This window comes from Corylus avellana, chromosome 4, assembly GCF_965113065.1.
Source record: "Corylus avellana chromosome 4, dhCorAvel1.hap1.2, whole genome shotgun sequence".
In the NCBI taxonomy this organism is placed as follows: domain Eukaryota; kingdom Viridiplantae; phylum Streptophyta; class Magnoliopsida; order Fagales; family Betulaceae; genus Corylus; species Corylus avellana.
The window spans coordinates 33,747,781-33,770,747 of record NC_142493.1 but is presented as its reverse complement, the minus strand read 5'-3'; the positions used below and the strand labels follow the sequence as shown (position 1 = coordinate 33,770,747).

General features: G+C 35.5%; 4 protein-coding genes across 6 annotated transcripts; 2 read left to right on the top strand and 2 right to left on the bottom strand.

The window, feature by feature from the left end:
• The first annotated feature begins 4,358 nt into the window (after nucleotides 1-4,358).
• On the top strand, nucleotides 4,359-6,774 carry INO (Plant-specific transcription factor YABBY family protein). 2 transcript variants are annotated; one of them, XM_059591427.2, is made up of 7 exons: nucleotides 4,359-4,478; nucleotides 5,079-5,213; nucleotides 5,342-5,462; nucleotides 5,608-5,656; nucleotides 5,746-5,821; nucleotides 5,941-6,030; nucleotides 6,476-6,774. In XM_059591427.2, exons 1-7 carry the CDS (start codon nucleotides 4,422-4,424, stop codon nucleotides 6,548-6,550), a joined length of 603 nt encoding a protein of 200 aa, XP_059447410.1. In that variant the 5' UTR covers nucleotides 4,359-4,421; the 3' UTR covers nucleotides 6,551-6,774. The 2 variants fall into 2 exon arrangements, with proteins under 2 accessions (XP_059447410.1, XP_059447409.1); XM_059591426.2 differs by lacking the exon at nucleotides 4,359-4,478 and adding an exon at nucleotides 4,485-4,987.
• A 204-nt stretch (nucleotides 6,775-6,978) lies between these two features.
• LOC132178857 (uncharacterized) lies at nucleotides 6,979-8,019 on the bottom strand. The gene is made up of 4 exons (XM_059591428.2): nucleotides 7,865-8,019; nucleotides 7,571-7,676; nucleotides 7,369-7,446; nucleotides 6,979-7,124 (listed from the first exon to the last, which is right to left on the bottom strand). Exons 1-4 carry the CDS (start codon nucleotides 7,961-7,963, stop codon nucleotides 7,063-7,065), a joined length of 345 nt encoding a protein of 114 aa, XP_059447411.1. The 5' UTR covers nucleotides 7,964-8,019; the 3' UTR covers nucleotides 6,979-7,062.
• Nucleotides 8,020-9,852: 1,833 nt separating this feature from the next.
• On the bottom strand, nucleotides 9,853-12,110 carry LOC148586627 (DNA-directed RNA polymerases I, II, and III subunit RPABC5). Its single transcript, XM_088515813.1, has 4 exons — nucleotides 11,939-12,110; nucleotides 11,747-11,805; nucleotides 10,228-10,322; nucleotides 9,853-10,138 (listed from the first exon to the last, which is right to left on the bottom strand). Exons 1-4 carry the CDS (start codon nucleotides 11,972-11,974, stop codon nucleotides 10,113-10,115), a joined length of 216 nt encoding a protein of 71 aa, XP_088371939.1. The 5' UTR covers nucleotides 11,975-12,110; the 3' UTR covers nucleotides 9,853-10,112.
• Nucleotides 12,111-15,855: 3,745 nt separating this feature from the next.
• LOC132180029 (SBP (S-ribonuclease binding protein) family protein) lies at nucleotides 15,856-22,169 on the top strand. Of its 2 annotated transcripts, none has more exons than XM_059592872.2 (4): nucleotides 15,856-16,144; nucleotides 18,728-18,907; nucleotides 20,613-20,974; nucleotides 21,496-22,169. In XM_059592872.2, the coding sequence occupies exons 2-4, from the start codon at nucleotides 18,802-18,804 to the stop codon at nucleotides 22,045-22,047; spliced, it is 1,020 nt and encodes a 339-aa protein (XP_059448855.2). In that variant the 5' UTR covers nucleotides 15,856-16,144; nucleotides 18,728-18,801; the 3' UTR covers nucleotides 22,048-22,169. The 2 variants fall into 2 exon arrangements, with proteins under 2 accessions (XP_059448855.2, XP_059448856.2); XM_059592873.2 differs by having other exon boundaries at nucleotides 18,713-18,907.
• Nucleotides 22,170-22,967: the final 798 nt, after the last annotated feature.

Here is a 22,967-nt window from a genome sequence, read left to right as displayed (position 1 = left end):
TTGGTGGAAACGAATAATTACAACTCAACTACTACCTTTGATCTGATCAAATGGAACAATGACGATTTGTCATTTTTAAGAAGTTTAAAATTAAATTGATAATTTGATCGAATTAAGTGTGACCATATTGAATTGCTATTTATTTGGTTTTATTTCATAAAAATTGTTGTATACATTATCTTGTGATAATGTGTATGCCATATGTATCATCAATAAAATTTTAAGTTATGGACGGACTATAATTTTCTTACAAACTAACGGGTAGCTCACGTCTCTTACTAAATCAGCCACAAACAACTAAATTTACCTATCAAATTTTGTTGTTCGATTTTTTACACTTGCCACTATGTGATATTAATGTGAACTTTGTAAGGGATGTAGCTAAAGCAGCAGTATTCTAAGCATTATGTTGCTTGATTTTTTACTTTGTGGCACCACGTGACATTCATATGAACTGCTAATTGAGTTTGTAAGGGATGTAGTAAAAGCTATAGTATTCTAAGCTTTCTTGAATTTGTACCCGCATTCTTGAATTTGTACTAGTGGCACCACATGACATTCATGTGAACTATAATTGAGTTTGTAAGGTTGTAGTATTCCAAGCATTCTCCTTTTGTAAGCTAAGCTCTGCGCCACTTAGATTTTGAGTTAGGTTCTGGTGGTAAGATAGAAAGATTAAATAGAAGAGTTTCTTTCTCAATAATTCCGGTGTGCAGTTCAATGCCATTTAGGATTGATCTAGACTAAGTTCAGCAGTCTTTGCCCTTTGTCATTGTGGACTATAGTTTCTCTCATCTTTTTTCCACAAGCTTGCTCTTTGCTTCTTTGAGTGACAATATGGTGCTTGCTACAAGGCCATATGACATCATAGTTTTAGTCAAAGTAATTGCAGAAAATGTTTATTTGCTTGTAAACGGTGTTTTCCCTTGTCTTTTTTCAAATTTTTGTAGCTTTAAATGTGCATTTCTTAATTTTATAGAAAATCTCGCAGGCCTTGTTCACTTTTTAGATTTGTTACACCATTGGATTGATGGTTGTATTGCTTATATACTTTTGGTGGATGAGGCCTCTGCATTTCTTCTAATAAATGTGCTTTGGCATTATGTTGCTTCATGGGTTGATGATTAATTGGAATGATTTTTTGCGCCTGAAGGTGATTACAAGTATTTTTATTTTCTCTCATGTCAGTCTATCATCCAACTCGTGTATTTGTTTTAGCTGCTAATTATGCATGATTTAGTGAATGACTGAGAAAGGAATCTTTGATCAACTGTAGTCATGGAACCAAGCTACAGTGCCCAATTGTCTTGCCCGAGTGTGTTAGAATTTGCTTGAAATGGTTGTCTTCCGATTGGTATGAATCGGATGATAACTTAGTAAAAGCGATTACTAAAATAGAAAGATCAGGCGAGTAAAGTGGAAGTCATAATACTCATTTTCCATACCATTTTGATTTCATTGGGAAAAATGTAGCGGTGCTTATTAGCCCTTGAATTGTGTTTTTTTTTTTTCTCGATTGGCTTATCCAAGGGCTGATGGGGTCACACCAGCCAGGAAGATGGAGGTGATATGGAAGATGAGTATGGAGCATTACTTTGGGAGTAGTAATCAACCATGAAGCAAGACTCTAGTTTAACGTTGAATTAATTGGGCAGCTCGAGCCGAGATTCTGCGCAATAGGACCTGGCGTTTACATCAATTGACGAAAATCCAGTCATTTGATCATTCTTCCACTGTTTTATCAAAAGACTATATTCATTGCTAATCTCTATTTAAGCTTAAATCATAATGGCACTAGGAACACAAACCCAACCTATAAATTATGACACTTCCATTACGGGAATGTGTACTTCACTTTAGCCATGTCTATATCTATGAGTTGCCCTGCCCTGCCTTTCTTTGACGAAAATCCTCGACCTTCTAGATGAACCTTTAGAACAGAAATCATGCACTCATTACAATGTCATAAAGTTTAAAGATATATGCTGCGGGTACCGGAGATGGAGGAATGGGGAGCCGGTATAGGCCATGCTCCCACCCCCAATTCATTAGGAAAAAAAAAAAAAAAAAAAAAATCCATGCCCCTACCCTCAATTCATTAGGGGAAAAAAAAAAAAAAAAAAAAAAAGAATCCATGCCCCCACCCCCAATTCATTAGGAAAAAAAAAAAATTTAAGGATAATTTTTTTTTGCCTATTGACCCCTACCAACTAAATTTTTTTGGCCCTTGGCTTTTGCCCATACTAATTTTTGCCTGTCTCTTATGGGTACCAAATCTTTTATCAAAAGATATGCATTAAAATGATTTTAAGTTTATTTATTAATATCCGTAGCATTTTTCTTTATTAATTGTTTTGACCATCACCAATAAATAAGTTCCACATCATCTTGGTATCCATTTCTTGGTAAAAAAATTTATTATTCTTAAAATTTTTCTTGTTCAAATATCCTGAAAACAATCTTGTAAAATTGAAATGTAGTTCTACTCTGTCAAAGATACTAGCCATGGTAATAAGAAATTAAGATCTCGACAATTTTTTCAGTAATTGGGGTGATTTGACATTCTCAATCAACAACTGTCACTATTCTCTCAACGTATAAAATGGGTTAATGCTACTAAACTTGTAGGTTTGCTTACATGCAAGGGCGGAACTATGATTTGAGATGAGGGGAACCGAAACTAAAAAAATAAATTCTTTTATTGGTAAAAAGTTAGAAATCAAAAAAATATATAATTTAAGATAATTTTTAATTTTTTTTGGAGTTTTTGCAAAATGTCCTCCCCCAACCTTAAGGGTAGTTCCGCTCCCGTCTTTGTGACTTATAAAAGATAACGAGAATTGGCTTAATAACACTACTAAAAACTAATAGTTTCACCTACTTAACTTATGAAAGATAAGGAAAATAGGTTATTAAAAATATAAAGACTCTACTTAGCCATATATTAGTAGAGGTGGCCAAGTTAACCTAACTTATACACATTAGTAGTCACTCTTTACTTTTGCTTCTTTCTTCTTTTTTTCTTTCTTTTTCTTTTTTTTTTTTTTTTTTTGGGATAATTGCAAAATTGGTCTACAAGGTTTGAAGTTTTGATTAAAAATAATTAAACACTATAGGTTAAGCAAAAAAAAAAAAAAAAAATGGTCTATGCTATTAGAAAAATTGACAAAATCTGTTAAGTAAAATGTGTCACATTAAAATTAATTGTTGTTGATGTGACATTAACAAATTCCGTATAGTCTACGCCTTATGCGCTACGCCATTCCTCTTTGCTTTATAGGATTTGTATGCAGAAGCTTTTAATATTTAGGCAAGAGCCGGACCCCCACCCCCCAAAGGAATCAGCATATATAGTCCAATTTTCTACAATCATTCAAGAAAAATATCTTAATATGACTCTATAAGAATAGGCACAAACATCACCCCGAGCTAGCTAACCAATAATGGAAGGCAAATATGACATGGGTAAGATGGAAACTTTGGTTGGGGTTGCTCTGCAGACTGCAATGTGTATATGAAGACAAAAATATGCAAGACCCACCATGAGCCAAGAAAATGAAGTTATATTATGCGATTGCCTGTTAACTTGTTATATTCTCCTGTCTAGAGGCTGCCCCATCTTCTTTCATCAAACGGAACTGCTCACATGCAATTGCAAGCATCAACGATTTTCATCTAATTCATCATCATATATATCCAAACAAGGGCTAATAAGCACTAATTCATCATCATCATATATATGCCTTGTCTTGACAAGATTATCAGTAGCCAAAATATTATTCAATAAGATCAAGGGTAGAACCAAGTCCCTGTGCCTCTTGAGTCTTGATTCCTACCAACCATCATAACCCATTTCATTTCAGTTTCTTCCTTCCAGGACCCATCATAAATTCAAGATTTGTCAGAAACAGTAGTGGTCCCTCTAGATCATAGTACAAACTACAAAGCCTAGGGTCTCCCACTCTAGTTGTGTGATAACAACAGCATTTTTTGTTTTTTCAATGGGTAATTTCAACTTGTTTTTCAGACAAATTGGCTGATTTTTTCCTGAATTCACATTGCTTATTGGTCTATTATTTAGGCATATATAGGAAATGGTTTCAAAACAGTCTCATACATTTTAATGGACTCAATTCTCAACCAAAGTAATTAAATTTGAACTCCACATGGTTTAATTTATGACAGTTGATGATGTGTGGGATTGTTGAGGTAGAACTCACGTGGAAGCACATGGGTGAAAGTCAAGAGCACACAGTAAGGTGGTTGTGGATGAAAAGGATGAGTAGATGGTGGCATTAAGAAGCTAGAAGTGAAAAATAAAGAAGATGGGAAGTGACATAAACAGAGAGCACAGAAAGTGGAGGTGATCCCTTCTCATTGTCAATTATATTTGCCTTCTTTCAGGAAAGACAAATCCTAAGATGCCTCATTTCCTTCTGCGTGCATCCTTCTGGAAACTTCCCCCTCCCTCTATTATGGTAAAACTCACTGCACTTGCACTTTCATGTGAGACACAGAGAGAGGGAAATTAAAGGAGAGTCAAAAAGAAAAGAAGACAACAGCATATGAAACAAACAAGCACTGGTCAATTTTTTCCTACTGCCATAGAACTTTGAACCTCTGCCACCTCAGAAGTGCCGGAAGTTTCCCACTGATAATTTCAAAGAGAAATGGCATCTCAGTTCAGGGGTGTGAGTGTCATTTGCATAGGGACCCAAAAACATTCTGAACAGATTCCTGTCTTATGGTAAATAATTACAATAAGAGTTGTAAATTAAGAAAGATAATGCCCCTCCTCTAACATCTATAAATCTTCCCTTTCATGTGAAGAAACAAACATTCTCATAGTCAAACAAAACAATCTCCTCCTCCCCTCCAAACACACACACACTAATACACATAGAATATGTCAACACTCAATCATCTCTTTGATCTCCCAGAACAGATATGCTATGTAGAATGTGGTTTGTGCACCACCATGTTACTGGTAATGATGACTGCAGTTATTATAGTATATTCACTATCATCTTTTACCCTTTTCTTTTCTTTTTCTTTCTATTTATCTGTTTGAAATGCAGGTAAGTGTGCCATGTAGAAGCTTGTCCATGGTGGTCACAGTCAGATGCGGCCACTGCACAGGCCTTTTATCTGTCAACTTGATGAATGCTTCTTTTGTTCCTCTGCATCTTTTAGCCTCTCTTAAAGATGACAAGGTAAGTTAGTGATTGGTTATGTTCTTCATTGCTTGTAAATGTTTCTTTAATTATTGGTTATGTTCTTCATTAGATATTATTGGTAATTAAGCCCTTGAGATCTTACAAATAGTAGAATTTCTTTGCAGCCAAATCCTGAGAAAAATGATGATCCACAGAAGGTCTTGGACTGGTGCAGCCCATCCGTGGTGGCCTCTGCTGACTATGAAGAAGATGATATAATCTCTGTGAATCGCATTGTTAATAAACGTAAGGCCTTTTTAGTTTTGCATATATAGTTGGTTGAATTTGGTGCAAATCTGATTAACATATTTTATTAATTGGATTGGATACTCTCTCTCTCTCTCTCTCTCTCTCTCTCTCTCTCTCTCTCTCTCTATGTATATATATATAGCCCCTGAGAAGAGACAACGAGCTCCATCAGCTTATAACTGCTTCATTAAGTAAGCTTTTTATCTTTAATTAAAGTAAATTAATCCTATGATTCAAGTAATTATGATCCTTTAATTAAGGGAATGCTACTTTATAACAGAGAGGAGATCCAGAGGCTTAAGGCTAAGAATCCAAACATGGCTCACAAGGAAGCTTTCAGTACAGCTGCAAAAAATGTATGCTTTCTGCATTAATCGAACTACGTGATAAAAGTAAAGAAAACTGAAAAACTATGAATTTCAATGGGCTTTAAACTGACTCCTCACTCCTGGACATGTTTGTCGACCATTTTCAGTGGGCTCATTTCCCTTCGTTTCAGTACAAAGGAGATGGAGACTATAGCCAGACTGAGGAAAACGTGACATGGGAATCCCAGGACACTGAGGTAATTATGACTTCAATTAGTTGAATATCTGCGTGTATATATATATATATAAACGACAACGTTTTGTATGCATAATCCTTTACAGTAGCATTTTGGCATTTCCTTCTCAATCCAAAACTATGAACACTCTTGGTTCAATATGAAAAACCCAGGGTTTTGTTTGGATTTCTATAGTGTTCCAAGTTAGTTTTTAGTTGATCTATCTCCATGGGATCGTTTTCCTCCATTTTAAACAACAACAACGTCAATGTCTGTGTTCTTTTGCTAAGCTAGTACTTTTTGAATATTTCGAAGCTAGTCGCTTTCTTGTGGTGTAAGTCAAATTTATGAGATAACCATTTTAGGGAATTTTAACACACTGGCAAGATTCCACGAAGGCCTAGCTACTGTCTTTGTACTAGTTTATCTACCACTGAAATGGGTGGATTGTTAAATATATTTTCAGGTCCATGAAGATGACAAAGGCTTTCGTGAAAGAAAATGTCCCAAGAAGAGGCCCCAAGAAAATGCCCCAAATTAAGGCCATATGGGCGACGACACCCTTTTAAAAGTGAACATGTCTGCAAAGGTTGCCATAAAAAGAAAGCTATTTCTATCTCAGGGTTGGTGTTCAGATTAAAGTCATATGCCTTAGGCTTAGATGGGTAGTAGAAGTACTGGTTGTCAGGACTAAAAGAACCTTTAGCTTACAAAGTATCAATGACTGAAATTATGTCTAAAAGATAATTTTCTCTTCTAGCTCTACAGGCACTTGCATTGCATTGCATGGGTTCTTTTTTGAGACAATCTGCACTGTTTAATATTTATGTAGAGAAGCTATGGCAAGCCAAACTCAATATATATTTAATTACCAAAAGAAAGTGAGGCGATGAAAGGTAATTTAACTTCCCAGCTTAAATAATGTGATCTCCAGCTCTTCAAATAATTAAAAAAACACTATCACCTGTAACCTAGGATCTTAAAACCCTAATACACTAATTAATTGCTAATTTTGAGCTTAAGATATATCATCTATTCCCTCAGAAATCATCTTCAACAATGCTTCCACTGTTTCCTTCTTGCTAATTGTGGTGCCCTTTGATTAATATATCTACCTGAAAAATAAAGTATGAACTCATATAAATATACAATCATTAACTCATCCAAAGAAAGACATAAGACTCAAGAAAAGCTGATCATTGATGAAGTAAATAAACATATAAAAGGGATTAAATCGGAATATTAATCATCGACCATATATCAGCATTCCTTTCATGCAGTAGTGTTATAGCAATACACAATATTATCTATTAATTGAATGCGACTTCTCAAAAGATATTTTTAAAAAAAGGGTCTTACTCATTAAGGGTCTTGGAGGTATAGCCTGAAAGTATGCTTGAAAGAAGTCTCTATTCTCTTTCTGTAGCTCTCTCCACACTGCAGCCATGCATGCAATATTGTCTTCATCATCAAAACATATAAATCCTTGACGGGCACAAGCAGGTCATACATACATACATACATACATATATGCAGAGAGAGAGAGAGAGAGAAAGACGACCTGTAAGTGTGACAACTGGCCTAATGTTTGCACGCTCTGCAAGCGCCTTTATGCATTGGTCTCTACTCATGTGAAGGAGCAAGCATCTCTCTATAAGATGTTGAACCTGCAGTTTTTGCCATGCAGAAGCTATTAGTGTACATAAACTTGGACCCATTCGGTATCAAAATAAGGATTAATTAATTATATATGCATATGTACTATGATATATATGTCCAGACAAAGCAAAAGATTCTAAACCAAATTTTCAACACATGTACTACTATTACTCGTTTATGCAATTCTAATACTAACCATTCTAATGTAGCTGTGTGGGTGGCAATGCAAACAAGGATAGAGGTGGGGGTTATGGTACATTTCTTTGGAGTATAATTGGACAAAACGAGGATGCATAAACAAATCAAGAAAGGGGAATGAGAAAGCAAACAAAACGCAAAAAGTGCAAGGCAGAGAAGATATTTGGTGGCTTATATATATATATATTGCACAAAGAGAGGAAAAAAAAAATTATTTAATATTGTTATCCACAGATATCTAAGTGAAGGGCCAAAAAAGCACAAGAAATCCAAACGATAGATTCACCTCATCTTCAAGAGATAAGAGAAAGAAATACATAATTGGGGTTTGGAGATTGAAACCTTTGCTTTTCGAATATATATGACACTCGTGGCCAATTGATGAACCATCATCTTAAGGCGCCAGCCAGTGCACCCCATTTGCTGCAATTTCTGGGACCTACATTCTTCAAGTGCTATGAATGTGGCGGTCCCCCCGTGGTGCTGATCATCATCAGTGGCCTCTTGATTTAATTAGCCGCGACATCATGCAGCCAGCCTAATTGAATCCTGATACATGGAATCATATCCACTCGAATACGGAGATCCTTAGTGTACATACATCTGCCACGTCGTCCTCTATTTCGATCCCTAGAAGGGCACACCCAGGTGCTTCTATCATGCATGCTATCATCGGATTAAAAATGATTAATTTGGCCACAAACTGCTTTTTCAACCAACTCATATTATTATTTGATATGATATTTCTACTCTCAGATTGCTTTCATTGCCCTTACATGATACCGACTTCATAACTTATTCCCTATCTAGCTATTTCACCTTACATAAATTAATAACTGCTCAAATACAAAATTTAAATTAAATAAATGGACTCAAACTTCACCTCCAACCCAATATGCACTAGAATACTCTAGTAAAATTGAGTGAATTATAAAGATGAGATTCAAACTTCAAACTCAGAACTTTTGTTTTGATACCAGGTTGAATCACCACTTATTTCAATTATTAAAAGCTTTAGCTAATAAAAAATGATAAATTTAAGCTTAAGCTAATGAATTATGAAGGTTTTTTTTTTTTTTTTTTTTTTTTCCAAGTAAGATGAGATTTCTATTGCATATGATCAAGTTGGGAATGCAAGAGAAATACAAAATAGACAAGAGTGAGGTCTCCTACAGTTATTCTGACCTAACACGTACGTACATTGCTGAAATAAAATTGGAAAATGGCCTAAACATAGAGAAAAAGGATATGGGCCCAACTGCCCAAGCCCGGTCCCCCGCCCAATAAATTGTTTAGAAAGAAGAAAATAATTGTGGAAAATTCATCATTGAGGAGCTGACCCTTTCTTGTGCAAATGTCAAATAACGTGTAGAACGCGCCATTGGAGATAGATGGTCACGTTTGATGGGAACTTGGCTTATCAAAGAGGGAAGAATATGAAAAGCCACCTCTTCGATGATGAAAAGTTTACTCGTGAATTACTTTATTTTAGTATTTGATATTCACTTATTGACCACCATTATTGACCAGATTAACTTGTTCTCCACTCTGACAGCGATTTTTGACCCTTGGAAGTTGGATGCCCGTTCTTGGCTCAGTGGAACATGGAGTATACGCCAAACAACCACGAGTGACATCTAACTCGCGGGTTCCAACTCTTCTTTTACCAAGATCCAGCCAGAGAAATCAAACAATTTCCCCTCCATGATATCTTTCTTGCATAAAATAATGTAAAAGAGGATTTCTCTTGGAACTTGGCTGGCAAAGCAAAGCCTGGCAAGCATAGTCCAAGCTAGAAGCTGTTCTTCCATAAAAGGAGCCTACAAATACGAAGCTGTCACCAGAACATCAGGAGACATTTTGACTATGGTTTTGTTGTAGCAAACCCGTGGAAGAATACAAACGAAATGCCTAAATTGCAGCCCCAGCAATCCAAATATTTACTCCATATCACAATTCACACCAATATATCGAGAAGCATAACCATATCAGGAAACAAACATATTTTAATCTAGTGAGATATGTTCATGACTAATACGTGTCAAGACCACACGATGCTAACTAAAGCAGGATACATAATTTTCTCCAGTGCATTCCATAGATTCTTCGCCTATATCTGGCTTCATCCTATTGGACCAAGAACTAATACAAAATGAAAACAGGGAAGACATAGACGGACCCAAACACAGACAATAACGGGCATGGCATCTAGTAAACCAACTTCTGGTCATTTGTAACCCCATTCTTCAAGAGTTGTCGGTCCTCTCCAAAGCTGCAACAAAGTGCAAGTGTCAGTGGCAGCAGAGCCTTGAGCATTCTACTAAACCAAACTGTTAAGAGAGAGAAAGAGAGAGAGATTACTATTGTAATTAAGAAGTTTCTCGATGAGGTCAACATGAGTCATTAGCATTCGCCTACAGCAATAACGAACCAACCCCAGTGCATCAAGAGCATCTCTGCGAACCAAGTAATGAGAAATCAGTACCATCAAGTAATATTCACCGCAAAGTTAAGCCTATATAGTCAGAACTAATACAAGGTAACAAGGACATCCACACACACGTTTAAATTACCTATGAAATTTAGCAAACATTGATAATAATGCCGCATTAACAAATTGACACAATAATCAACCACAACCATTGATGCATGGTAAACTTGCAGATACACTACCCAATTATTAGAGTATATAAGTGTGAGTGTGAATGTTTAGTAGGCAAGAGTGAGTAATTGAGGAAAGTCTCGACATCTTATGTCAAGATCTTACTTTGAAACTTAACTAGTGGAATTGAAGCTAATAATGGCATGCGGCAAGATGTACAATGGTGGTCTCTTTCATAGTTAAAACTAACACAATATGTGTGCATAGATGACAAGTCAATCAATAGTAAGGTCTCTTTCCCAATTGAAGCTGGGACGAAGTGTATATTATGAACACATCTACAAAACCTAAATAGACAAAAGATCCTAGAAAATGTCCATAATAAAACAATTCGATTGAGCAAATGTAAGCACACAATGGAATGGTAAACTCTTGCAGCTTTCTGACCATCTTCACCACCGTAGAATGGTTAAGAGCAAATCTACTGATGGGTCCGATAGTAGAGGTATTGCAACTCCTATGTTTGGTTTCGAGCATCATTGACAATATCAGGCTCTTGGCGGTGGTGCACAGCACTTGATAGAGTTTAAAAGGCACCAATTTAAGGAAGAGTGTAATCGATGTGACGGTAGACTCACTTGTGAAAGAGAGATGGTTAGAGTACACACGTGATGTGAGTGGTTAAAATCCTCCTTGAGTAGTAGTCACAATAATGTGTGGTGGCATTCCAATCCCAAATGCCCAGTAGCATTATTGTTACTTAACTGCCTTTTGTGGCTCCTAAGCATACCAAACACAAACTTAACATACTGGGCAGAAAATATAGAAAAGCAGTTTTGAGTAAGCATACTAAGATAGAATAAGATCCTTTAGCAAATTGTTTCGTCCGAACCAACTTGTTGTGGGTACTTCTTTTCTCCACTTTTTGAATTTCTCCCCAAGTTAAAAGCTAAAACCTCAACCAACAATTTGAAAAACATCATGTCATCCAAGAAAGCTAAGACACTAAAACTTTGTAAATGTATTATTATTCTGCATGCAGATTGATTTTAGTTTGCAATGCTTCATAATTCGATTACATATTTCATGCCAAATCTAACAAACTATCTTGTCCCCCATCAGGTCTATCATAGATTACTGAAGTTTTTCTATCAACAAGTTTCGAGAATTAGCTGCTGTTCTCTACACAGGGTCCAACCTAACAACACGACCAAATTCTACAACGAACGTATAAGAAGGATAATAAATAATTAACACACAAGTACAAGAGGTTCTCACCCTTCGGAGTAATCTGACTGGAGAAGGTCAAGATATGTGTCCCACTTGTTTCCAATCACCTAAACAACACAGACCAAATTGCACGTTTATGAGACATTGTTCAGGATTAGCGAAGTTAGGGTGTTTTCTGAGCGACAAAATTAGGTTTTATTTTACAATTACATTGAAGTAGTTTTGGAGCATAGGTAATACCTTGCCGCAGGTAAAACAACGAACTGGAATGATCATCTTCGATTGCCTAGGGTTCTTGCTCTGTCACGCACCGCTAGGAAAGAAGAGCTCAGTCAAGCGGCGTCGAAGGGAATTTGCAAAACTGAGGAACGTCTGGGGTTTCCGAGTATGGTCAAAGACTCAAAGGCATGAAGCCGATGGAATGAGTTGGGCTGTTGGGCTGTTGGCCCATTTGTAAAAGAGGATTCACATTTTGGCTTAGCAATTATTTATTTTAGTTCAAACAAAATTTTATTATTATTTTAGCTAGATATTTGCTTTTTTAAAAATATACTAGATATTTTATTTTTTAAAAATAAATAAGATTAAGAATACAATAATTTTTTTTAAAAAAAGAATATTAGTGATAGACCAAATATAATCTCGATCGATTAAGTTAGAAGAACGTGTAACGTCCCACCAAATCTAAATGCGATTAAGGCCAAACCCTTGGTTGAATCACCCAAAAGTTCAATATGCCTCTTAGGTTAAAACTGTCCCCAAACTATAAGGGTAATAGCTTAGATGATTGTAGGGCTCATTCTCGCCCGGTGCGGCTATATCTATAAAATACAAATAATTTAATGTGAAAATGGTGCATCAACGACTTAGTAAGCAAAACAGTCCAAGTTCGAATCCCTCTCCCCCCTCCTTATGTGGACATGTCAAAAAAAAAAAAAAAAAAAAAACAGTCCAATTAATTGTGGGTGTGTGACATGAGCCCCTATTTATTATAAATTGTATCTCTCCTTGTTTATTAAAGTCATTTAAAATGAAGATTAGTCCTCCATGCAAAGTTATACAAAAACTCTTGTGACAACGCGTACAAAGATATTATTTTTTAACATTAAAATGAGAGAGACTTTTCATTCCTAATAAATTATAAAACTGAGTTCCCTATAATTATTGCCATTTCCTCCTTTCTAAAACTGAAAAGTTCTTATGTCCCTAAGAGGTAGCTCAATCGGTTGGGACCACACTTAATGAAGTGGAAGTCACTAGTTCGAATCATTCTCCCCCTGTTGTGCGGACATGTCAAAAAAAAAGAAAAAAAAAATTGAAAGTCCTTATTTGCCATGTGACACGACTCATATGAACGTGAGCGTTTGGAATTAAGGGGAAAATAAGAAAAGTCAGAAAAAAAAAAGAAAAAAAAAAAGAAAGATTATATCAAGCACTAGCAGACATAATGATACGTGTGAACATAATTTTGCACCAAAATAGAAAGCCGATTCTGACGGAGAAAATTACAATTAATGAAATGGAGAAAAGTCATGGTTAAGTAACGCCGTCGCCGTGTAATGGGTACTAGAAAAAGAAGAAAGGGCATTTGGTAGTCTTAACCACGTGATCAATTTTTCTACCAAAACCCCACGGAAAGTTGTCATTGAAGGAGGCCGAAGTTGGTTCGATTCGGGCCCCTCAGTGGTCCAATTTCAAAATCCTTTTCCAAAAAAGGTAGATGGAGTTAGGAACGCTTTCTTTCCATAAACGACGCAATGATAACAAGGAAAGAAAATTCTATCTTAATTCTCCCCCCTGCCCTCTTTCTTTGCATATTTCCCATTATCGATTGGACAGCTCGACATGTTTTGGTGCCACATTATTTGGCTCACATTTGAGGCATGCTGTCCGCAAATCCTTTGTCCATATTTTGTGAGAGGTTCTAGATCGAGTGAGTTTACCTGTTCAGACAGACAGGAGTTTATGTCTTATAATTGTCTGTTTGATTGCAAGAAACACATAATTACAAGGACTGAATTCCCATTTATTATATTTTAGCCTCTTGAATTATAACTATATTTTTATTTACCACTCAAAACCATTTAAAATTTTTTTTTTAAAAAAAAATAGCATAGAGGCCCTTATAGCTTATACTACATCATGCTTAAAATTAGACATTTTTGCATTTTTATCTCTAAACTACTATTAAAGTCAATAATTTGTCCATATTTTTTATATATTTTCATACAAATTCAATAGATAAACTATTAGATTTGTAGGGTCCACTGTTCGTAGAATCTACATAAATAAACAAATCTAATACATAAGTTGTAAAATGATATGAGCAAAATATTAACACAAATTATTTATTTAAAGTTAAATGTTTTAAAAAAATTAAAATTACTACGAAATAAAACAAAAAATAAAATATATTGAAAATATCAAGAAGGGTCCTCATTATTTTTATTTATATGGTTAATTTTTAATAACTTCCAAGATATTTTGAATAGAAAATTATTAAAAGTTTCTAATTTGAGACTTAATCGTGATAATAGTATGGAGGTTGGAGGTCATTTTAAAAGTTTAATGGCGTAGATAAAAATATAATGAAAATTAATGAGCTAAAAATATATATATATATATTTTTTTCTTATTATTATTATATAAACATGGGCTAGTTGGCGGATTAGATATGAATAGAATAGAATAGATGAGGTTGTGTGTGTGCCGTGGGTGGTGAGTCGTTGCATATGATTCCGTGACTTCTGGACCTGCACGGCTCGTCGTTTGCTGACCCGCCAGAATTGTATGCAACAGTCGTGGTTGGCGTGGGACCGCGGGTCCCACCGCGAGTAGTCAGCCAAGCCAACTCCCGTAGCCTTTTTCCCGCTTTATATTAAATTCTTGTTTATGGGCCAGGGCCTTGTACCGAGCTAACCAGCGCAGAGAGTCAGAGACAAGTATTCATTTTATTTTATTTTATTCCCTACACCCCATTAAAATTGAAAATTCAGTAAATCCTTGCTGTTATGACGAGCATGCCCCTCTGTTTCCAATTACCTAAGGGTTATGTCACCAACACGCTCTACCTTAAAATTATGTAAATTTGTCTCTTTGGCATATTGAACTTTTTTTTTTTCTTCATTTGAAAAAATATTTAATGTGACAAAGATAAAAATAATTTAAAGTATTTATATTTTACGTTATTTTTTAATGCTTTTATTTTTTTATTTTTTTTTAAAAAGTGGTAGATGATCTTGTATTTAGTTAGGGGCAATTCAAATATTCAGAGTTTACATAGTATAATCTCGTGATTAACAATAAGTATAAAATTATCCTTATTGCAAATAATAACAATAATAAAAAAGCATGAAAAGAAAACTGGTGCATTTTTAAGTAAGGAGACAGATATTATATATATTTTGATGAGTCATCTCGCACGACACGTGAACAAATGAAGGATTCATGCTTTTGTCCATCCACATTATGCTAATATTTTTTTTTTTCATTTTCTAGTTAGCAAAGCAAAAACTTTGTTGAGTTTTTTGGGTGGTGGTGGGCATAATGGGATTTATATATATATTTCATTGACTTTTATCTTTTAATTATATACCAAACGCCTTTAAAAACTAATTTAGTATTATTGCTGATTCAGAAAGCCCAACTCAGAGCTCGTTAATGAGACGTTTTAACAATAATACGACCAAATAAATGGAGCATAATCCGGTTCAATAATTTGATTTTTCCAACCAAAACAGCATAATGTCCCTTGAAAACATGAAGAGACAGAGAGAAGGAGGGGCAGTATAGTCCCACTGGCAATAAAAAAGAAACCAAAAATAATTATAAAAAAAAAGGAAAAAGTAAAATAATTAATAAATATCAATAAATATGTGCGGATGGATAGGTGTATGAGTATTGAGCAGTACGACTAATACAAGTGAGCGGGATTCCAGAAAACTGCCCCCCACCCCTCCCAACCCCATTTTCCCATCTCTGACTCCTCTGGAAGCGTGGGGTCCGTTTTCCGCTGTTAAGTCGGACGTTTTTCCCTAACCCCGTACACTATTCCTTTCTCTTTTTTTTTTTTTTGTTCATTAAATATATATTTTTTTTAAATCTCTCATTTTTGAATACGAAAAACAGAAGAAAACATTAATAAAAAAACAAAAAAGAAAGAAAAAACAGAACGGAATTCCGTTTCGCGTAACCACTACCACCGATTCAGTGCCTCATTCATTTCTTTGCATTTCATTTTCTTTGGAATCATAATTTCCTCTTACTCTCCTCCAACTCCCTACAGTTCCTCCCTCTATTTTATCTTCCTTTTCCTTCAGTTACTATTGCCTCAACTCTCTCTCTCTCTCTCTCTCTCTCTCTACGCATTTTTCAGATCGGTTTGACGGAACATCCTCTGTGATCGGTCGTTCTGGTTTCTCCTTAAAAAGCATTACACTTTTAGAGGTATTGATTTAATATGTTTTCTTTTTTCTTTTCTTTTTTTGTAATTTTTTTTTTTTTCATCGGAAAGCTGTTTTTGTTTGGGGGGTGGTTGTTTGTTGTGGATTTAGAGATGTCGTGTGATTATAGGACCCGGGGCCGTCGTTGTATTCCTTGAGACTGTGTCAAACTAGTTTGGCACAATAAGGTAACTTGTGTTCTGTTATTTTTGTTGTTGGATTGCTGTTTTTATAGACATTCTGTGGATGTGTACGTATATAGATAAGTTTTGGAGATTGATAAGAATCTTGGGGATATCTAAAATCTTGTTTAGTGTGTGGGATTTATCATCAGAATTTGCTCGCCTTGCTTTATTGTATCTTGATTGTGTCATCTGAAAATCTGGTCAAACTTGCTTTTCTTGTTTCAAGATTCTCTCATCTTTGGTGAGAAGAAAATATTGTCAAGTAGTTTCTTTTTCTGTGGTTTATTCACCATATATTCATATCTCCTCTATTTGCTAATTTGCCTTTCTGGGTATCATTGATCTCTCTCTCTCCCCCCTTCTCCCTCTCGCGCAAGTGGGCTATCTTAGATGCATCTGACTTTGTTGCCTTCGTTGAGTTTTTATTTAGCCTCATCAACTTTGATTCTGTATGCTTCCTTTTGCTCATATGTTTTTCTTTTTGTTTGTCAGTCAATGGGTGACCTGCTTAAGTACCATATATGCTATATTTTGCATATGGTTTTGCCTTTTTAGTAGTGTGGTTTACGAATTTCATTGGTTGCAAAGAAGTTAAATTAGTTGTTTGTGCTTTTTCATTTTTTTTTGGTGATATACCATTTTTAGGTTGTGATAGTGCTACATTAAGGTGAGCAGTGTTTCACGTCTTGCCATAGACTTGAGATGTAGTTCTTGGACCTGTCCTTTAACTACAGCCGGAGTCCTAAGGCCAATTTCATGATTTCTTTTTAGATATGGTTATGGTTATAAAAAAATGTATTCAATGGTTTAGGTTGATAGAGAATTTATGTAAAGAAGTTGCTACATGAGAATTAGTTCGTTATGGGGGGCATGACTTGCGTCCTGGTCCTGTGTGCACGAAGCTAGCCGCACGTCAGACGGTCAAATCAGTAATTGGAAACACATGCACCCCCAACTTGTGGCATGTGTGCACAGGCACATGACACAAACCAAGGCCTCTTTATATTGTCACATTGTGTCTAGAGAAGCATTAACTATGTCATTGTAGTCCTGAGATGTTGTTGGATCTCGATACCTACAAACAACAGGCCAAGGATTGACTTAACTCATTTCCTTTTATAAAGATTCAAATTTTAAATTCTAGTTCTGAAACTTTTCAAGTTTTTACATCCTTACGGATATTTTCATTCCTCCTGAGGGTACATATGGTAAAAGCCTGACAATTATTTTAATCATATCAGAGTTGAGGTAGTGCTTTTCTATTGGAAGTTTTCTCCTAATAAAATATGGGCATGCTACTAATAACAACTGATCTTTAATTCAAAATTAAAGATCAAATTTTGAGGATTCTGAGATATCCTTGTAGGAACTCACGGCCTTCTTTTTCTACACTCTTTACACTTAGACAGCAGCTTAGCTCGCTCCCTTAGTGATTAACTATCTTGATTTCCTTGTTCTTTTCTCTTTTTCTAGTTAGGCGTTTCTCTTGTATACTCCTTGTGTACTAAGGTTGCGCCCCTTTGCGCTTTTGATATATTAACATTACTTTTAAAAATAAAAAAAATAAAAAAAAATAAAAAAAATGATCTTTAATTGCTAACGTTTGAACTTATCAAAATTGAGACTGTTTTTTCCATTAGAATTTACTCTTTTCCAAATATGTATATGCTATTAATAACAACTGGTCTTCAATTGCTAAAACACATCATATAACTAAAGCCAAATAAAAAGCTACACCTCATTTGGTGGGTTTAAATTTTAGTCATCCTTAGAGTTAACCCTGTCTCCATTATTTTGTGGATGTCTACTTCTAAATGCTTATGGATTATCCGAAATTCTTGGGAAATTTTAATAAGTGTTTCATGCAAGGCGCTTTCCTAAGCAACCCACTTTCTTGTAGTGCAGTAAAATATTGAGGTTTTATTTTGTGTTTCTTGACATTGGTGACTTGTTTGACAACATTAGGGTTTCGATTGTGTTCAAGCTACTTCTTGCTGTCTTGAAGTTGATGGCCATGAAGGGTCATCACATACAATCTAAATTCTTGAAGTAAATGTGACTGCTGTGAGTGAGTTGAATACACCATAGGTATTAAATTTGAGCTTGTGATGGGTATTGAAAGGCCTTAAAGGCTGGGGTTTTTTTTGGGCCATAGGAGTCTCATGTGCAATTCGCTTCTCTTGCTTTCATTTCCTTTATGTATGACCTTTAAGAGCATCTTAAGTGATAACGAAGGGACATTTCCACCAGTTATTTAAATTACCCGAAGAGCAAATTTAACCAAAATTAATTGGTCCCTACTCAAGAAAAGATATTTAAGACACATGCTCTGCTTTCACTATTCACTAGAATACCAGCTGTGCCAGCTTTTAATGTTTAATGTTTAGCTCTTTTTTTGGCAGGTAGGATTCCCACCGGTTATTTTACTACTTCAGAAGCAATATAAAAAGCGGAAGATTATTTATTTTCAAGGAAAATGTTGGGAGGCAACAATGGTAATCCTGTGCTTCCTGCTTTCCTGAATGAGAACCGGTTCCAGTATCAGACTAATGCATCGAATCAGCTGCAGTTATTTGGCAGTTGTGAGTCCTCTTCTGCCTCTTTTAGCATATCTATTTATAATTTTTTTTATGAACGTCATGAGTAAAGTATGTGTTATTGTTATTTTTTATCCTATTGTCTATAGTATTATCTTCATTGGGCCTCTGCTCCTCTGCTTTTGTGGTGGATCTTTTGCTTCTGGCTATGGTATATTTGTGGGTTATTAGGTTGATTACTTTATTGTAATTTCCCCTGATTGGAATATTATTTAAGGAGCTGCTTTCCAGTTATTGGTGGAAATAAAACTCATCGTTCCTATCTTTTCCCCAGTTTTGATGACGGAGCTGGACAATGGTGGTAGAGAGCTGAAATCTACCACTTGCCAATCGTCCATTCTCGAAAATGAATGGATATATTGTATTGCGAACATACTAAAGCTTCAGATATGAGTTTGGTAGGCCCATGCAATGATCATGTGCACATCTGCAGATGCTTTTGTGTGAACATGTTGATTATTAGCCAGATTGGGTTCACTTTTTGGGTGTGCCCTTTGCTGGCAATTCATGAATTTAGAGGGCATTTTTACTAATCCACACTGGATGTATCTATCCAGAGAAAGATGGGTTGTCTTATATTGGCCATGTTTGGTAAACCATTTCATCCCCTCAACACTATTCACACACAATTTCCTCAAAAAAATCAACATCAAAATATTCTAACTTTTTTTACTTCTTATATCACATCATTCACTTTTTATTACTATTCAAATAAAAAAAATCACTACAAAACAAAACTTTTTCACTTTTCAATACAACAATTCAAAACTTTATACCACATCAATAATTTTCAGCTACAGTAGCGAAGGCAAAAATGCTTTGCCAAACAAGGCCTAAATATTTTTAAATCAAGATCAGGCAACTGTAGAAGAAAGGGTAATAGCATTATCATCATCATGAGTATTCTCTTACGTTTTTTCTTGTTGGAATTTTTGTTGTTATCATCATCTACATTGCGGGGGGTTTTTTTTTTGGTGTGTGATTCTTTCACTTGTGATCAAAATTCTTAGACTTAGAGATAGAGATGTTTGCAAATCTGTAGTGAGATAAACAAATCAAAAAATTCTATCATGCTGAATAGAGTTTTTTTGTTACTATGACAATTATCGTTTATTTCTTTTTTGAGGTACTTTAAACAAGAGTATCACACTCATATGTTGAAAATAAATGAATACTGTATACTAATTAGTGAGACAAAGAATTAATAAGACATTAGGCAAGTTCCTTAATAGGAATAAATCTGGGCATTATCTAGTTTGTCAAGCATAAGTTACAATGGTGATTATCTATGCCTACCTCTTGCCAGCTATGAGCATAGAATGGTAAACATGTGAATAAAGCTGAGATGGGATGAAAATTATCATTTAACATAAAGGGAGAATATGTTAAGAGGAAATTTATAGTGGTTAGAGTCTCTTGCTCTTATAGGAATTGTATATCATGAGTACCTCTGTGAGAAGAATTTAAAGTTACATTTTTGGTTGATGGTAACAATCTTTTGTGATTTTTTGGTCTTGAATGTCTTTACACATCTTGGGTATCAGTATTTCATCATGTAACAACGTAATTTTCCTTCCTTTTTCTTTTAAATATAGTAATCATATTTTCTCTTTTCCTTTTCTATATCTTAAGAAATTTTTGTTGGTTGAACTGGTTGCTAAGCATAATGACTATGCAACTTGTGTTGCAGTGCCAGCTGGATGTAGTGTTGATCCAGTAAATTATTTTGGGAATGAGCATATTACTCCTATTCTTCGGCCAAATAAACGAGGCAGGGAAACGGAAGATATCTCAAGGCAGCAAAAACTTCAGATATCCTTGAATTATAATGCTTGTCAAGATGAAGCTGATCGCTCGGCAAGCCTTCCAAACCCAAACGTGGTATCAACAGGTTTAAGGCTATCATATGATGATGATGAACGCAACTCATCTGTTACTTCTGCAAGTGGAAGTATGACAGCTGCATCTTCAATCATCTTGTCCCTTGGTGACAATATTACAACTGAGCTTGACCGGCAGAAAGAAGAGTTTAACCAGTTTATTAAAATTCAGGTACGGCAGCCCTCAAGTAAGCATATAACTAAGAGTCCTGCCAACTTTTGTATTGCTATTGCCAATCTTCTGGGTTGAAATTGTTTAATTATAGAGGATCGACTGCTCAATCAGTCAATTCCAATCACCCATTTTTTTTATTGCCCAAAACGATTTTTTTGATTGCTTTTTTCTTTTAAATTATTTCATTAGGCTGTCAAATTTTTTGTATCTGAATTCGATTATTAATTATATCTGATTCTGATGACAGTAGTTATTTCAAATGGAGGATCTTCTTTGACAACTAAATAACAAATTTAGATGTCTAATATTTTTATGGGTTCACAATTTTTATTTATGTTGTATCTTGGAAACCTGTTGGGGGGATTATGAATGGTGGTCTTTTAGTCTCTGGCATCTGTACATTATACAGTCATACTTGACTAAAGCAGTAGTCAAGCTAATTTCATTGGATATTTATGTGATCTTTTTATGCTTTTTTTCTAACCACTGGGAATAATCTTTAATTACTCTTCAATCAGGAGGAATACTTGGCAAAAGGGGTGAGGGACATGAAGCAGAGACACATGGCTTCTTTCCTCGCTGCTATAGAGAAAGGTGTGAGCAAAAAGCTACGTGAGAAAGACATAGAAATAGAGAACATGAACCGTAAGAACAGAGAACTGGTAGAGAGAATAAAGCAGGTAGCTACAGAAGCCCAGAATTGGCACTATAAAGCAAAGTACAATGAATCAGTTGTTAATGTACTGAAGAGCAACCTCCAGCAGGCAATTTCACAGGGCGCTGAGCTTGGGAAGGAAGGATTTGGAGACAGTGAAGTTGATGATGCGGCTTCATATATGGACCCAAACAACTACCTGAGCCTTCCAGTTGGCCCTGCAAAATCAATTTCCAGGAATAACATAGGCTTGAAGGAGCACATGACTTGCAGAGCATGCAAGGCAAAGGAGGTCTCCATCTTGTTGATGCCTTGTCGGCATCTCTGTTTATGCAAGGACTGTGATGGGTTAATTAGTGTTTGTCCTGTATGCCAGTTGATGAAAACTGCTAGTGTCCAAGTGTATCTCTCCTAAATTATGGAGCATGTCACCATACAAATGAAAAAAAAAAAAAATCATTTACTCTTGTTTCATATATCTCCAAAATTATGAACTCGGGGGTAACTAAATTATCTTCATGAAAAGAGCTCCTGTGATTTTCTGTAACCTCAACCTTGTGTTAGTCCTCTCTCTCTCTCTCTCTCTCTCTCTATCTCTCTCTCTCGTGTATAGGCAACTAATACAAGTAATACGATTATCATTTTTTTTATAAAAAAAAAAAAAAAAAAGGCAAGAAGAGCATCTTTTTTAGTCGTTAGATTTTTTAAAATGGGGCTACTCAAGAGTTGATCGGCCATGTATTTCCGAGTTCAGAGAGATGGAAACATAGCTGCATTAGTAGCAATCGCGAAGTCATCATCCTGCACTATATCTAGAACCTGTACCCACCAACTACTTGGAACAAGTTATCTGAGAAACAATACTAGAGATTCTATCTTCTAACCTAACCTCCTCTTATAGCCCAGCCTCCACTTGTGCGTGCACACTAATCATTGGAATCTAGCAGCCATTTTTCGTCATATTCAAGCAAAATATCGGGGCTTATGCACAATAACTCATTTTATAATTCTCTGGATAGTAGTCCCAATTCCGTTCCATCTATGCTCATTTCTGCACTTCTGCATACATCTTTTAACACTAGTGCCATCATGTAGCATAATACACCATTTCCATAAAAGCAGAGGGAAGACAGAAAATGGCACAGCTGAAGAGGAGATGCCATGTCATCATTACTGCAGACAAATGCTCCAGAGTAATCATTCAAAATTTACTGATCAATTACAGCATACATCCCATAGAAAAGCAGTACAGAGATGCCCAATTATAGCCTGTAGGCACTTTTTAGATGTTTTAAGCATATATTAGGAACTTAACTTGGCTTTGGGTAAGCCAGA

Excerpts from the sequence above, each read along its gene's own strand:
- LOC132180029 (XM_059592872.2), top strand. The coding sequence starts at position 18,802 with ATGTTGGGAGGCAACAATGGTAATCCTGTGCTTCCTGCTTTCCTGAAT. Across the intron at positions 18,908-20,612 it reads GCTGCAGTTATTTGGCAGTT|TGCCAGCTGGATGTAGTGTT; the intron begins GTGAGTCCTCTT and ends CTTGTGTTGCAG. Across the intron at positions 20,975-21,495 it reads ACCAGTTTATTAAAATTCAG|GAGGAATACTTGGCAAAAGG; the intron begins GTACGGCAGCCC and ends CTCTTCAATCAG.
- INO (XM_059591426.2), top strand. The coding sequence starts at position 4,907 with ATGTCAACACTCAATCATCTCTTTGATCTCCCAGAACAGATATGCTAT. Across the intron at positions 5,463-5,607 it reads GAATCGCATTGTTAATAAAC|CCCCTGAGAAGAGACAACGA; the intron begins GTAAGGCCTTTT and ends ATATATATATAG. Across the intron at positions 5,657-5,745 it reads GCTTATAACTGCTTCATTAA|AGAGGAGATCCAGAGGCTTA; the intron begins GTAAGCTTTTTA and ends ACTTTATAACAG.
- LOC148586627 (XM_088515813.1), bottom strand. The coding sequence starts at position 11,974 with ATGATCATTCCAGTTCGTTGTTTTACCTGCGGCAAG. Across the intron at positions 11,806-11,938 it reads GTTGTTTTACCTGCGGCAAG|GTGATTGGAAACAAGTGGGA; the intron begins GTATTACCTATG and ends TGTGTTGTTTAG. Across the intron at positions 10,323-11,746 it reads CAGTCAGATTACTCCGAAGG|AGATGCTCTTGATGCACTGG; the intron begins GTGAGAACCTCT and ends CTTGGTTCGCAG.
- LOC132178857 (XM_059591428.2), bottom strand. The coding sequence starts at position 7,963 with ATGCATCCTCGTTTTGTCCAATTATACTCCAAAGAAATGTACCATAAC. Across the intron at positions 7,447-7,570 it reads GCCAGTTGTCACACTTACAG|TGTGGAGAGAGCTACAGAAA; the intron begins GTCGTCTTTCTC and ends GCATGGCTGCAG. Across the intron at positions 7,125-7,368 it reads ACCTCCAAGACCCTTAATGA|GTAGATATATTAATCAAAGG; the intron begins GTAAGACCCTTT and ends TTTATTTTTCAG.